At 32.8% G+C, this 15,115-nt stretch overlaps 1 protein-coding gene across 1 annotated transcript in view; it reads left to right on the plus strand.

Annotated features, from left to right (window-relative positions):
- LOC114328194 (DDB1- and CUL4-associated factor 5) overlaps positions 1-15,115 on the plus strand; it is an 86,593-nt gene that overhangs the window by 60,196 nt on the left and 11,282 nt on the right. The window contains exons 7-10 of the mRNA XM_028276979.2: positions 2,702-2,818; positions 3,934-4,238; positions 11,383-11,643; positions 14,246-14,416. Coding sequence (XP_028132780.1) covers positions 2,702-2,818; positions 3,934-4,238; positions 11,383-11,643; positions 14,246-14,416 — 854 coding nt within the window. The remainder of the gene's footprint in view (positions 1-2,701; positions 2,819-3,933; positions 4,239-11,382; positions 11,644-14,245; positions 14,417-15,115) is intronic.

The following is a 15,115-nucleotide window of genomic DNA, read 5'->3' on the forward strand; positions in this document are numbered from 1 at the left end:
CTTTTCCCATTACTTCTAGATCTCATTGTTATCGTTTTTTGTTGCATCTTCATCAGATCTCTAGCATATAATTAGATTTATAATCTATAATTTATATAATAGTTGTAGGGGAGGAAAGTATGCTAAATTTGCAGTTACTCGAGCGTTATGGGGACCTATTGGGTTGTGAAGATTAGGTCCTAAGACCAAAAAAAGTTAAGTTTTTCATAAAGTGGGGGACTTTCCAATTTTTAATTTAATTCCCATTTCCAACAATCGTTTTTTAGATTATAGCGCCATCTATCTATAATTCCAAAAAAATGTCTCGAATAAAAGTTACTTATTTTTACGTAAGGAATCCAAATCTGCATTAAAAAATGGGGGCTCCTATTTAAGATTGTCAAGTAACCCCCCACCCCACCTCCGTGGGGGTTCGTGTTTGTGTCATTCGATAGAGTTTTCAAAAATATTGAATAGGTGTATTTTCAGTTTTTCGATCTGATGTTCATTTCGCGAAATATCGCGGGGTTCGTATTTAAAATTTTAAATTTACCCCCCACCCCTCTCTTTGGGGGGTCGTGTTTGGTATCATTCGATAGATTTTTGAAAAATATTGAACATATATTTTTTAGCTTTTCGATCTGACGTTCATTTCGCGAAATACTCGCTTTTTTTGTGAAACTTTGTGACGCCCATTTCCTTACACCCCGCTCAAATCGTCAAATTTTTTAAATATACATTGTTTTGCATGTACTTACAATAACTTACCTTATCTTAATCTGACGATTTCGAGTTTTTCCAGGGTTGCAAAAAACATGTTTTTTTAATTTTAAACAAAACAAACGTTTTTTTTTTGTTTTAAACGTTTTTTTTTTTGTTTTAAACCTGTTTTTTTTTTGTTTTTAAATTGCATGTTTTAAATAAATAAAACTTGTTTAAAACACATGTTTTTTGTTTTAAACGTTTTTTTTTGCTTTAAAAATGTTTTTGTTTTTAAATTTTATATTTTAAACAAATAAAACTTAGAAGAAAACATTGTTTAAATCATATTTTCCTAAACATAATATTAATTGAAAGTGTTTGATCTATTATTATTATTCTACTAAATAATAGATCAGAAAACCAATTGCAAAATTAGGAGCTATTGCCTGGGGAACCCCAGACTATTTACTATTTATAAATCCGCATTACAAGTTGGCTATTGCAATAACGTCTATTGTCAGTTATTTTGTGCTGTTTCTGGTGGTGCTTAGTGTTTTTTTTTTAAATATGCAAATGATTTGGTGACCCCAGCTCATTTTTTGGCAAATTTGCTTGATCATCGCTTTATTGAAAATAAACTTATCATCCATCCATTATAAATTATCATCCAGAAGCATTTTAGATTATTATTATTACCAGGCAAAGTGTGTACCCTTTACTCCATATGTTTTCTAAACACCTATATTGAGAATGTAAAACCATTGGCATGGTGGCGTTCTAAGAAAAATATAAATAGGTATACTACAGCATTGAAACTTGCTCAACAGCTTCACACAGCTGTTGCATCGTCAGCCAACATAGAAGACTCTTCTGATCATAAGGTTTACCATTCCAAACTACGTAATCGGCTAGGCAGTGTCAAAGCTGCTAAGTTGGTTTCAATTTTTAAAGAGCTTAATTCCATCAGTGATGACGTGAATGATTTAAATTACAAGATTACTATGAGTCTGAAACAGTTTTGAGAAATTGATTAACTCTTCTTTGCAAAATATTTTCAGTTTTCCAATTTTTTTTGTGTTCAGATTGTTAATAAATAAATAATATATATGTTAAAAAGTTTATATAATGTATTTGAGAATTTTTTTGATGTTATATTAGTAAAGAAAATGAAAAAAAAGCACTTGTTTAATTTAAGTGTTTTAAACAAAAACTGTTTTAAACATAAGCAAACGTTTAAAACACGTTTAAAACAGTTGATTAAAACAAAATGTTTAAAACAAAACAACCCTGAGTTTTTCTAAGGATAGATTTTTTTTTTCGGACCCCCCCTTAACTAACTCCCCTGTATTAAGAGCCAATATATGGTAGAGATACATTTACAGGGTACAAGGTTTCTCCCCATGTGATAATCTGACGCGCTCGAGTAACTGCAAAAATCCACGTTTGGGCTCCCCTACTATAATAAGTATACGCTTATTGAAATATATCCACTTCCTTGTTTTATTGATATTTTTCGTATGTGCAGTTGCACCACTAAATAAAGGATTAATTTGGATTGCCCGTTAATATAATTGTCAAAACACTGTCAAATTAAAAACAGAAATTTTAACGATTCTCCCAAAAAATATTAAATTTTAACCTTTTTCGAAAGAAACGAAAAGTGTTCTTGTTTTTATATTTGATGGTAAAACATTTAATATTTTTCGGGAGAATCGTTAAAATGTTTGTTTTTAATTGACAGTTTTCCATCAAAAACATCCAAATCAAAAAATCAATCGTTTATTTGTTGGTGCAACTGGACATTAGCCATGTATGCTACCCCAATCTCAGCTCTCTTTTGTATATATTAGAAAGTTTCATTTTTCCAATATCGCGGTTCCTCTTCTTTTTCATTTTGTTTCTACATCTATTTTATAGCTACCACTTTAATCTTCATATTTTCTCTCTATTTCCTCAGTTCCATGTATTTTCCGTTTATGACCAGAAATAACCTTTTATGTATTCCTTTTTGCTTTTTTAGCTATGGAGCTCAGTTCCAATAGGAAACTGGAGAGGTTCGATTCTTAGAGAACATACCGAACCAGTTAGAAAAATATATACTCATGATGATTACATGAGTTTGGTGGGCAATAGTGATGTAAGTATTACTTTTTGTTGCAATTTATTATATTTGTGGAAATAACAAAATATACTGGTAGGTAAAAAATATAGCGGTTGAAACAATGGGTGACAAGAGGTTAGGTTACTAAATGCTACGTGTGGTCGGTGCTGCTATATGGCATAGAGGGCTGGACACTCAAAACGAGGGATATAAACAGATTAGAAGCCTTCGAAATGTGACTTTATCGCCATATCTTAAAGATATAATGGACAGCGAAAGTCAAAAATGTAGAGGTCCTTAAAATAATCAACCAAGAGCACCAACTTTTCGAAAACATCAAGAAAAGGAAAAGGGCGTATTTGGGTCACATCATGCGAAACGAAAAATACCAGTTCCTTCAACTTATAATCCAGGGTAAAATTGAAGGTAAGAGAGGAATAGGACGCAAGAAAATGTCCTGGCTCCGAAACATAAGACAATGGACAGGGATTAACGACATACAATCTCTGATACACATTGCAAGAAACAGAGAGTTAATGGAAAATGTGATCGCTAACATCCATTAGTGGATTTGCATCTGAAGAAGAAGTGACAAGAGGACTGGATGGAAATCAGTGAAGGAGGCAACTTAACCCAAAAAGCAATGAAAAGAGCAATGCTGGAATGCTGAAAATAGGATAGTAAGAGAGAGGACTAAAACAACAGATGTCAGAAAAGATTGCACAAGGCAAATGGAAACGGGCCGGCCATACAGCACGTTTAAATTTAAAAAATAGGTGGATCAAGAGACTCATTGAACATCAATAGACAACAAGAGACACCGAGGGAGACCACCAACAAGATGCCTGGTCGACTTACGAAAAACAACAGAAAATTGGATGCAGAAAGCACAAGGGAGAGAGCAGTGGAAGAGGATAGGGTAGATCTGTGTCCAACAGTGGATACAGCAGGTTGGCAGATGGTGATAGTCCATTAATAAAAGAAGTTATTTAAGATTATTTATACAAATTCGATTTGGGGGACATAGGTCTTGTAACATCCCATTCCATTCAAGAGTATTCACACCAAAGAAGTAGATTCGAGCAATATTACCGGAGTTATTAAGTTATCCGGGGTTAACTACCTTAACGTTCACGTATATTTTCTTTTAGCGTATAAATCACGACTACAGTGACCAATCAACCGGCGAAGATTCCAAAATGATGGCCTTCTTCGATTCGCTAATTCAAAGAGAAATCGAAGGCTGGGATTCCCAGACCGACGGCACGTTTTCCACGGATAGCGATAGCGAGGAAGAGGATTGGTCTAAGCTTATTTCTAAAATATTCAAAAACGGCAAATGCAGTTCCGAGGAACCAAAGAAATATCGATCAAATAGAATAACGCAATTGATTTCTAAGAAAAAATGTACACTAGCCAAGTTAGCCCATAGCAAAAGTACAAGTTATAGAAAAAAGTAAGTATAAATTTCTCACGGCTTTTTTTCACTACTATTTCTTTTTAATAGGCATAGTAATCTGTATTTAATAGACACAGTAATCTGTAATAAGATAATTGGATTAAATTGTCTTAAAATTATCAGAGAAATCTCTGGTCTTCGTTTGACAGGAGAGTTTCAAGACACCCATGATGTTATGTTTATTTTCTTTGGAAATAATTTAATCCCATAGGATTGTGTTCAATACTGCGATAACTGTCCTTCCGTGGATATTCTTGTCCAATCTTCCATCTTGTTTAATTTTAAGTCCTAACTATTTAGATTCCTGACAGTGATTAATAGTTATGTATTTCATTTTCCAACGCTAGATCCTGTTGTATTCCTTTTTTTTTGTATCCGTTTCTAAACCCCAGTTACGGTACTCTTCTATTATTTTGCTGGTCATATATTCAATATCATGATAATCCTGGGCCATCAGAATCTGATCATCCGCAAAACATAGTGTATATAGCATGTTATCATTTAACAGTATACCCATATTTTTACATTTCCTTTTCCAGGATTTGAAAACTTGCCCCAAATATATTTTAAATAGCGTCGGCGATAGACAGCAGCCCTGTTTCAGACCCTTATTCATTTGAAATCCTGACGAGATTTCCTTTCCTAGCTTAACTTTTGCTATATTGTGGTGGTATAGATTCTTTACAGCTTTAATGAGGTTCAGACTGGTGTTAGTTTTTTCGAGGGATTCCCAAAGTTTACTTTGTGGCACAGTGTCGTATGCTTTTTATAAGTCCTTACACTACATGCAGTTTTTGATTGTAGGATATTTGTCTATTAACTGTTACACAATAGAGAGATATTGCACAGTCACTTTTGCACTTGCTGTATTACAGCACGCGTTATTTTGACAGTAGAGCATGCGCAGATGTGATATCTGGCTTACGCTGCGCTATTGGAAATAGTGCCTGCCGTTATTAAGGGAGTCGTTACGCTGTGCGGTATTTGTTGCGCTATTTTCTTTTCAGGTTATGTTTGTTGTTTGTCTTTCATTAAAACCCAGTTTATTTGTAATAATTTTCTAAAATGAGTACCTCAGACAGTAGCAAACGAATCAGATTTATGTCTGATGACGATTTGTGTTTATTAAAATAACTTTTAGGTCAAATTAAATTTACCTATCCAGAAAATTGGACGTTGGTTCAGGAAAACATGAAGAGTACAACTGGAAAATCTTTTATTTTAAGAACATTCGAGGATCATTTGTTTATTTTGCTCGATATTTGGAATAAAATTCAAACCTTCCTTCCATTTAAATTTTTAAATCAAAATCTTTATTTGGAGCAAGTAATAGTAATAGTTATGTTCATCTCCCAGAATGTTATGAAATATGATAAACTCGATGTCTTCATCATTAGCATTGGCCAAAATAAGAGCTTCCAAATCTGCATCCAAAATTGCATACAAATTAGACAAACTAATCTTAATCGAGCCGTAAAAATACCGCAACCAAAATGTTGAGCAATATCTGTATTTATGACACGTCTGAGAAATGTCAATTCTGTCAAAATAGCGCGGTGTAAATAACGCAACGTAGGCTGTATTAAATTTGCAATATCTCTCTAATATAAGTGGTCAGTGGTGGATCTGCCAGCCAGTGGCGTAACAAACTCCGTCTGCCCCCCCCCCCCCGCAGAATAGGACATGGGGCCCCCTTTAAAAATTACTAAATGCTACTTGTGTAACAAAAACGTATATGTGTTAGTGTATTTATGCACTGTTTATAAAAACTTATATCTTTGATCTTTATTGGTATAGAATAAAATAGAACAAAAATTGAGAGCGTAGGCGCAAAATTTCGTGCCAATGCTTTTTAAATTCATTTTAAACTAGTAAGTATTTTTGAAAAATTTAAACGCAGAATGAAAGATTACATATGAACCCTGAAAACTTCTATAATGTTTAATTTAATAAGTTACAGAGGTGAAAAAAAAAAGAGAATGTTTAGTATGATTTTTAATTTCAAATATCCCATTCAAAAGTAACTTTTTGTTTATTTTCAGTAACTTTCAGCCCTCGGTAATAATGTAATCTTTCTTTCTGCGTTTAAACTTTTCAAAAATTTTGTTAGTTTTCTCAGGATTAAAAAAATGAATGCATTTAAAAAGCATTAGTCCAAAATTTTGCGCCTACACTCTTTAAATTATTACATTATTACATAGTATTATTCTATGAGATGAACAACTTTTTTTGTGCACTACTATCAGCGAATATATCTACAATTATTTTAATAATATCTATCTGATGGGCAACTTCGTTTTCAATACTTATAAGCGCTAGAGAAGATAACCGTGCTTCTGACATTGTACTACGAAGATATGGTTTTATTAATTTAAGTTTAGAAATATATCTCTGAACTAGCGGTCATAACAAGTAAAGTTGAAAACAAGGTGTACGCAAAACACACTTCTGGTACGCAAGATGCAAGCACTAATGCAATGAAAATATATAAGAATAATTTTGGCTGCATCATAAATTGAGTTCGCTGACTCCAACTGTGTCAAATGATTTTCTAACAAATTGCAGTTGCTCCAAAAACTCATTACTTAAATCTGACGGGTACACAGCAACTAATTTACTGGCTCCTGCAAAAACTTCTGAATCCGATTTGAAAAGATATCCACCTCTAAGATGAAAGACTTTAAAATCGTTGTTCACTTTGTACCGGGTGTCCCAATAAGAATGGCTCTCGGCCATATCTCAGGAACCGTTTATAGTAGAGCTTTGAAATAAAAAATTTTATAACAAAAGTTACCTCAGGAAAAGCCTGGAAATTATTTTCATAATTGTGAGTCCACCGCTAGAGGGCATAATTGAATATCAAAAATTAAAAAATCAAAATTTTACAAAATTCTCCTAATGAAGGGGCATTGAAAATCCGGTCATCGTATTTTTCATATAATTCTGCGCATATTTGATTTCGCAAGTTTAGGTCTACCTTTGCAAATAAGAGGTGGGGGTGAGTGGGAACCTTGTTATGAAAAAATGGCTGTAAGTCCGGTTCTGTTAAATCAAGTCTTGCAAATTTGACCTTGTTGAAAACACATCTTTTTCGTCAATGTAAAAGTTATGATTTCGAACCAACCTACTAAGTAATACGCCAGCTATAAGGCGTTATTTAATTTTTTTCAGGAATCTAGTTTTCTTTGGAAAATATTAAATACAAGTATGCATTTTTAATCCTACATTATAAAATTAGATTAAATTAGCAATGAAATAGCGAAAACCGCATGTCGATACCTTTTTTCTATCTCGAGATATCATACGAAACGTGTAAATTTAAAAACATAACTACTGACACCGGTAAACGAAGTTAAGAGGATCGGTACGTATTTTGTACGTAATGCTATTCAAATGGGGATTCATTTTTTTCAAATCCTGAGAAAACTAATAAGTATTTTTGAAAAATTTAAACGCAGAATGAAAGATTACGTTATTAGCGAGGGCCGAAAGTCCCTGAGAACTTCTATAATGTTTATTTTAATAAGTTACAGGGGTGAAAAAACTAAGAGAAAATTTAGTGTGATTTTTAATTTCAAATATCTCATTCAAAATAAACTTTTTATTTATTCTAAGGGACTTTCGGCCCTCGGAAATAATTTAGTCTTTCATTCTGCGTTTAAATTTTTCAAAAATATTTATTGGTTTTTTCAGGATTTGAAAAAAATGAACACAATGCCGTGGTAATATTTTCCAAATCTGTCTTTGTCTTCGAACGCACTCAACCGAATATAATATTGTCAGCATATATTATCAATGATTGTCAGTCAGACACTGACAATCAGTGACAATTTTAAATATTTGACATTGCATCGGGAATATTTTGAGAAATTGATTAAATATTATTGATCTATAGTGTATTTGATAAATAATTGATTTAAGACGTGAACTTAATAAAAAGTTATTTATTGTGTATTATTTGTGGAAGATCCAAGCAGAGAATACATCATACATCAGATATATCCTGTGATCCAAGTATTTTGTTGTTAGAGATGTTCAAAATTGTAAGCGTTCCAAAATAACAACATATTATTAAAAAATCACTTTAACACTTTTCCTCTTTTCTCGATTGATTATTAGTTTTTGTTGTACAAATAAATTATTACAATCACTGAAAACATAGTTAGTGAAAAAATTATCACATTTGTTAACTGAATTAATAATTTGCAATTATAAAAATAACAGTTATCCAAGAACATTCAAAAGCCATCTCTTTAAATTAATTATGACATTTTCAAGTAGAATGACATTCTAGTAATGTTTACATATCCACACCAGTGTGAATTTTACTACACGTAATTTGCCGTGTAAAGACAGAAAAAGTAGGGATACACGTAAAATATTTGCGAATTATGTACCCATAGCCTTAATGAAAAGTAGTGATAAAAACAAAGAAACATTTTCCAGATGTCAACGTATATAATAGGGCTTTTCAACGCTTCTCATTTGTTTCGAGCCTCGGTCATATCTCGTATACCTATTAATATTATCACGGATTATACGACATATGACAGAGGCTCGAAACAAATGAGAAGCGTTGAAAAGCCCTATTAATTAAAACAACAAAAAAATAAAAACAACTATTTAGTGTTAGTGACGTCATAAATGTTCAAATTTTTGCAAATCATTTTCGTTGCAAGCATTTACTCTTTCAGATTGAACAGCGGTTTCAATTTCTGCTCTTGAAATGCTTTCGTATTCTCTGGATAATGTTTTCTCGAGTAGTTTATTAGTATTGTAAATGCTTGCTTCAAAAATGATGGACAATAATTTGAATATTTAGGTCGTCACTAAGTAGTTGTTTTTATTTCTTTGTTATATTTTATAGTGTTGTTTGTATTTATATTGTTGTTTTAATTAATTATATTTTTATACATTGACATCTGGAAAATATTTCTTTGTGTTTTCCATAGCACACTAGTTCTCATTAACTGTGGCTATTTATGTTTAAAATTTACACGTTTCTTAAGATATCTTGAGATAGAAAAAAGGTATCGACATGCGGTTTTCGCTATTCTATTGCTAATTTAATCTAACTTTATAATGTAGGATTAAAAAGACATAGTTGTATTTAATATTTTCCAAAGAAAGCTAGATTTCTGAAAAAAATTAAATAACGCCTCCCAGCTGACTTATTACTTATTAGGCTGGTTCGAAATTATAACATTTACAATAACAAAAAAGATCTGTCTTCAACAAGACCCAGTTTGCAAAATTTGATTTAGCAGGACCGGATTTACAGCCCTTTTTTTCATAACAAGGTTCCCACTCACCCCCACCTCTTATTTGCAAATGTAGACTTAAACAAACTTGTGAGATCAAATATTAGCAGAATTTTATGAAGAATACGACGATCGGATTTCCAGTACCCCTTCATTAGGAAAATTTTGTAAAATTTAGATATTTTAATTTTTGATATTCAATTACGCCCTCTAGCGGTGGACCCACAATTATGAAAATAATTTCCAGGTTTTTCCTGAGGTAACTTTTGTTATAAAATTTTTTATTTTAAAGCTCTATTATAAACGGTTCCTGAGATATGGCCGAGAGCCATTCTTATTGGGACACCCGGTACATACTTATAAATCCAGATTGAATTTGTTCAATGACTACATAGAGATTTCCGAAAAACACGCATACTCTATAATATTATATTTCTTCAGGGTTTGAGATGTGTTGATTATGTAATAATTCATCAAAATATTTCTTAACTCTACCAAACCTTTTGATTTTAAAAGTACAGGGAAAGCCACAATTCGTAGCAAAATCTTCGGATTCTTGCAAAATGACATATCGTTTTGCCTAAAGATTTGACAAAAATTCTTTAGAGTCATGTAAAAGTACTACTATTTTGTAAAATAGATGCGAAGACAAATTCAAACTGTTCCATTTTACTTTTTTAATTATTAGTTGTCATTCTCTACTCACGATCTGTGGTAGTCAATATTATTTTAGACAGTGTTTTTCAAAATTTTCATGTATAAATAGTTCTGCTTTACACCAAGCAGAGTTTTAAATCTGGATGCCCACCTAGTCACCGAAAACGTTTTTAGAGTAAGCGATTTTGGTTGGACGTTTTTCTGCATTCTTTGGTAAATCAACTTACTTACTTACTTACTTACTAGCCAACGCCCACCCTTGGCATGTTAGCCATTTGGCGGCGCGCTGACCAGTATAGACGAGCCGTTTCTCGTAGGCGATCTTCATCCTCCTCGGGTGGGTCTGTTATCAGGGCTGGGCACTCTGGGAGGTGAGCAGCATCCATCTGGGGCTGATTACATAGTGGACAGTTGTCATTTTCACGGACGCCGATGCGATGTAGATGGGAGGCCAGGTAGTCATGCCCCGTAGTTGTTCTGAACGCGGCTACACTGATGGGTCTCGGCAAGTTGTGAGGGATTGGTGACTCTATTAGGTGGGCCCAAGATTTTCCAGCACCGGCTTGTATTTGCTGGTCTTTTATCTTCGCTTTGATTCCTCTTTGGTAAATCAAATCGAGGGAAGTTTTTGAAGATTTCCAGGCACTACTTAAAAACGTTGCGTATGCATGCGTAAAATAATATATCAATAACACATTTTTACATATATTAGACGACAAGATGGGGCCCCTGATATATTGGACCCCCCGCAAGCTTTATGCTGCGGGGGCCTCTGTTACGCCCCTGCTGCCAGCGCGGATGCCGGCTGGCTCTTCGGCCTCTAAATCTTTGTATTCTTCTTCTATTTTATTTTTAATAATTTTTTCGTAATCTCTGCTGATGGAGCTTGTGACAGATATTCCTCGGTACTTATCGTATATATTTTTACTGCCTTTCTTGTGTATTGTAGATATCACAGACAATTGCAATTCTTTTGGTGTGACTTCGCCATTCATACATCTATTAAATAGATCTCTTAGGTATTCATACAGGGCGTTTAAATATAGCACTATATTTGGGCAGTTCTGGTGCTGTGCCGCCAGATCCTGTCGCTTTTCTATTTTTTACGGATTTGCATGCATTTCGTACTTCTTCCAGTCTTAACCGAATCGGTGAGCCACTGACAGTTACATCGAAACTTTCTTGATCTTCGTTGTTTAATAAACTCATATGATTTTTCATAGATATCATCAAAAACTCCATAAAAGAAAATCGGCCAAATCCAAGTACGGTAAACATAACGGTTTACATAAAAAGTCCCACAAGAAGTGTTCATCAGAAAGAGAGGCTTCGACTCCGAAGAAGCATAAGAGGTCAGCCGCTAGACCATCCAAATACTTTACTAGGAGCGTGAAACATATGACTGATAACGACTCGACTGAAAATTCTCTCGATACTCCCAGTACCAGTACCGGCATTACTGGTTCGGAAAGGTCCATTTTCAGGTAAGTTTTTTCCATTAATGTAAGAAAATTTCCTCTCGTTCTTCTTTAGGTGCCGTCTTCTTAACGAAGGTTGAAACGGTTCAAAAGAACGCAATTATTTTGCCTTATGCAGAAACCAAAAATTGTAAATATATCGTAACATATTTTTGTCCCATCCTGTAGACATAAAAATATAGCTTCATATGCCAAGCGAATGTAAGAAATTTATTTCTGAGAATTTGAAGTTTATCCGTCTTGTTAAAAGAAAGACGTTATATTATTTTGTAGACATATCTACATTCGGTTTTTAGTGTTTATATTATCGCTCGAAAATTGAACTTCAGTCAGTTTTTGATGTAAAAAAGAGTGGCATTGTAGCTAATGATCGTTTTGAATCCATGGATCTACGAATTTAGATACACAAAACTTGCTGCTTTGAGTATTAAAAAGCGCAGGTATAGGAGTGTGCACTCAGCAATATCTTTACTTAGAACTGTAGAACGAAGTGAGTTTTGCTGACTTTGCAAACTAATTTTGGATACTATACTATACTATACTATGGACTATACTATGTAGGTTGGCCTTAAAACATGTTTTGTTTTTTTTTCTATTGATCGATAAAAAGTGTAGGAAGATTAGTTATTTTTTTATTAGTCAATGATGAAAGAAGGAAGGAATAAACTTTTTTCTTATTCGTTGATTGGATGAGTAGGGTAGAATGATAAATGGAGTGGGTTTTTGGAAGGAAGCGTTTTGTTTGTGGAGATCAATTCAAGATGAGATAAAGAATTCAAGTTTGGGCTTTCATAGAGAGAGGTTTAGAGTTCATGAAAAGCTTGTTCCAGCCCCGGCGGGAGCCGCAACAGCGCGGTTTCTGAAGAATTTAGTTTTCTGAGAAAGTTAAGTTCAAAGATTAAGTTCCGACATAGTTCTTAATCAAGTTTTTAAGTGCCTGAAAATGTAGGGTTAGAAACTGTTCTCCTTTCTTGACTTCCTAGTCACAAGCCAAATGCCGCTGTTACATATAGTTTTGCATATTATGAGCGAAAAAATGTAAATTTTAAATGAGGCGTATTATTTCGTTTAGAGAGAAAAGTTATTAAAAATTAGTAATTAAAATTAGTAATTAAAAAATAGTAATTGTAGCTTGCCGCTACACATTTATCATTTCGTATGCGTTGTAAATTGTAGAGGGATCGGATTCAGGTGTGACCAAAATTTTGCTTCCTAGCTTAAAAAATATTTAGTTCTTCTGTTCGTTGGATTACTCGTTGTTTTTTTGCATTATTTTACAAGGCGAAGTGAAAATGTTCTGTCCATCTCATAAGATTGTTTCATTTTCTCTGTGAAAATTTGTCCTCCGGTGAGATAAATATTGCAATTTTGTGGTATTTGGTTTTCATCAGCTTGTGTTAGGTCTAGTCTAGTGTATTCCATTTAAAATCAAAATATTTAAAGCCATGTTAAAAAGGACATGTTATTCACTCCTTCAATTTTCTACACTGTATATTTTCTATTTTATGTATAAGAAATATAGTAGAACAGTCAGATTTGTACGTTTTGGTAGTTCTGCTTTAAGCTTAGTGCGGCGGCTTTTTTTTTTCTGGTAATTAAATATTTAATTAAAAAATATTTAATTTTTACTTAGGTATATACCATTAAACAGGACATGTCGTATGTGCCAAAATTAATTTTGACCATTTCTTTTATTTACTTTTAACCTTATAGGGACCCTCCGTCTTACTGTATTGATAACTGATGTATTGTCCTTTTCATGAGCATTTTTCAGTGCGTAACAAATGATAGGAAAAAGGGTACGTCCGTGATAATACACATTTATGACATTTCTTCTAACATGACATTTTAGTTAAATCTGACAGTTGTCACATTTTATTTTAAATTTGGAATAAAAACAAATCAAATGTGTTTCTTGCATTAATAAAATGGTATTTTCTTTGATTTGTATAGTCTTATAAATTATACAGATTATATTTGTAATATTATTATCTAATTAAAAATAAAATATTTTTTTTATTATGGCGTCATCTATCGACAACTAGAATAACTAACTTACTGTCTGTAATCTCAGACGTGCCTTTTTTTCTGTCACATACAATTTAATGCGTTAGAAAGAAATCGAAAAACTGTGACGCACTGAAAGATGATCATGAGAAAAAGAATAGAATAGCTTTTGTAATTACTCTTATTATTGTTAGAATTATTGCTACTAAACAAACTTAATAAAACATAGTTTAATCTAAAATTATTATAACCTATTAAAATGTTTTAAAATTCAACAAGAAATGCAAGCATGTCTCCTCTCTTTTTTTATTTATTTTAAAAATACAAAACCCAAAAATATTTTTTTATATCGAGTATTTTTTTATTATTACACATAATTGACCAGAATAATAATTGCACAACACAAAATTAAAATAACGATACCGCTTTATTACACTCTAGTATCTAACTGCTCCCCAACTAAACGCTTCGCACTTCGCACAGACCTAATTCACACCGATCGGTAAACAGTGAAGGGTTCAAACGTTCCGCTCTTAAAAGTGTTTCTATTATATTTCTTACGTACACTATACCTACCAATCTTTTGTTTATATTTTTACAGACTGATTGAACAAGACTCTGATGAAGACGCTAGGAATTTAAATGAGATCGAAGGCGGTGAAGAAGTAGAAGCGAATAATTTTGTAAATATTTTACCTACACCTTTGAATGGGTCTAGAGACGTTTTAATAAACATATTGGAGGTAGCCAATGGTAGTACTAGAACTTTAAGGTAAGTTATTTCGATTTGATCATGTTCCATTTTATTCCGATAGTATTTTTGTTTTGTTACTACATTATTATAAGATAATTGAGGGGGTTAAAAGTAAAAGGGTTTAAGTGTACTTTTCTAAAATGTTACTTTAAGTACAGATTCGCATACTTAAATGGTGTTAGAACTTGGTGGTAAAACTATTTAAGCATATTTCGCCCTACAGTCGTCATATTATATTGCCACTACATTTAGTTTACTGAAAACAATTGCAGTTTGCTTTGGTAGTAAACAGGTTTAACCTTGCGCTTGAACCGTTTTACCACAAAACTATGTTTAGTATTCTGTAATAACAATAGTAATAAACGGGTTTAAGTGCGCTTGAACCATTTTACCACAAAACTATTTTTAGTATTCTGTAATGTGTAAACACATGTTAATACAGGATTAATTTCAAGTAAATAAACCAAGTAGCTTTGTGACCAATTTTGAAGACTAATTAAGTATTATGCAACATGTCAGTAGTATTTACACTGTGCATAACAGCTGGGACAAAAATGATTAGTAATATGTAGTTAACATCTGCACTTGAACCGTTTTACCAGTAACATTTATCAACACCATGTACCGATTCAAGTACATTTTTTTAATAATTGAAAAAAAGGAAGGATATAGTAAGAGTAATAATATATCCTTATATTTTTATCATTTTATAGTACA

The sequence above is a fragment of the Diabrotica virgifera genome, chromosome 6, assembly GCF_917563875.1.
Source record: "Diabrotica virgifera virgifera chromosome 6, PGI_DIABVI_V3a".
In the NCBI taxonomy this organism is placed as follows: domain Eukaryota; kingdom Metazoa; phylum Arthropoda; class Insecta; order Coleoptera; family Chrysomelidae; genus Diabrotica; species Diabrotica virgifera.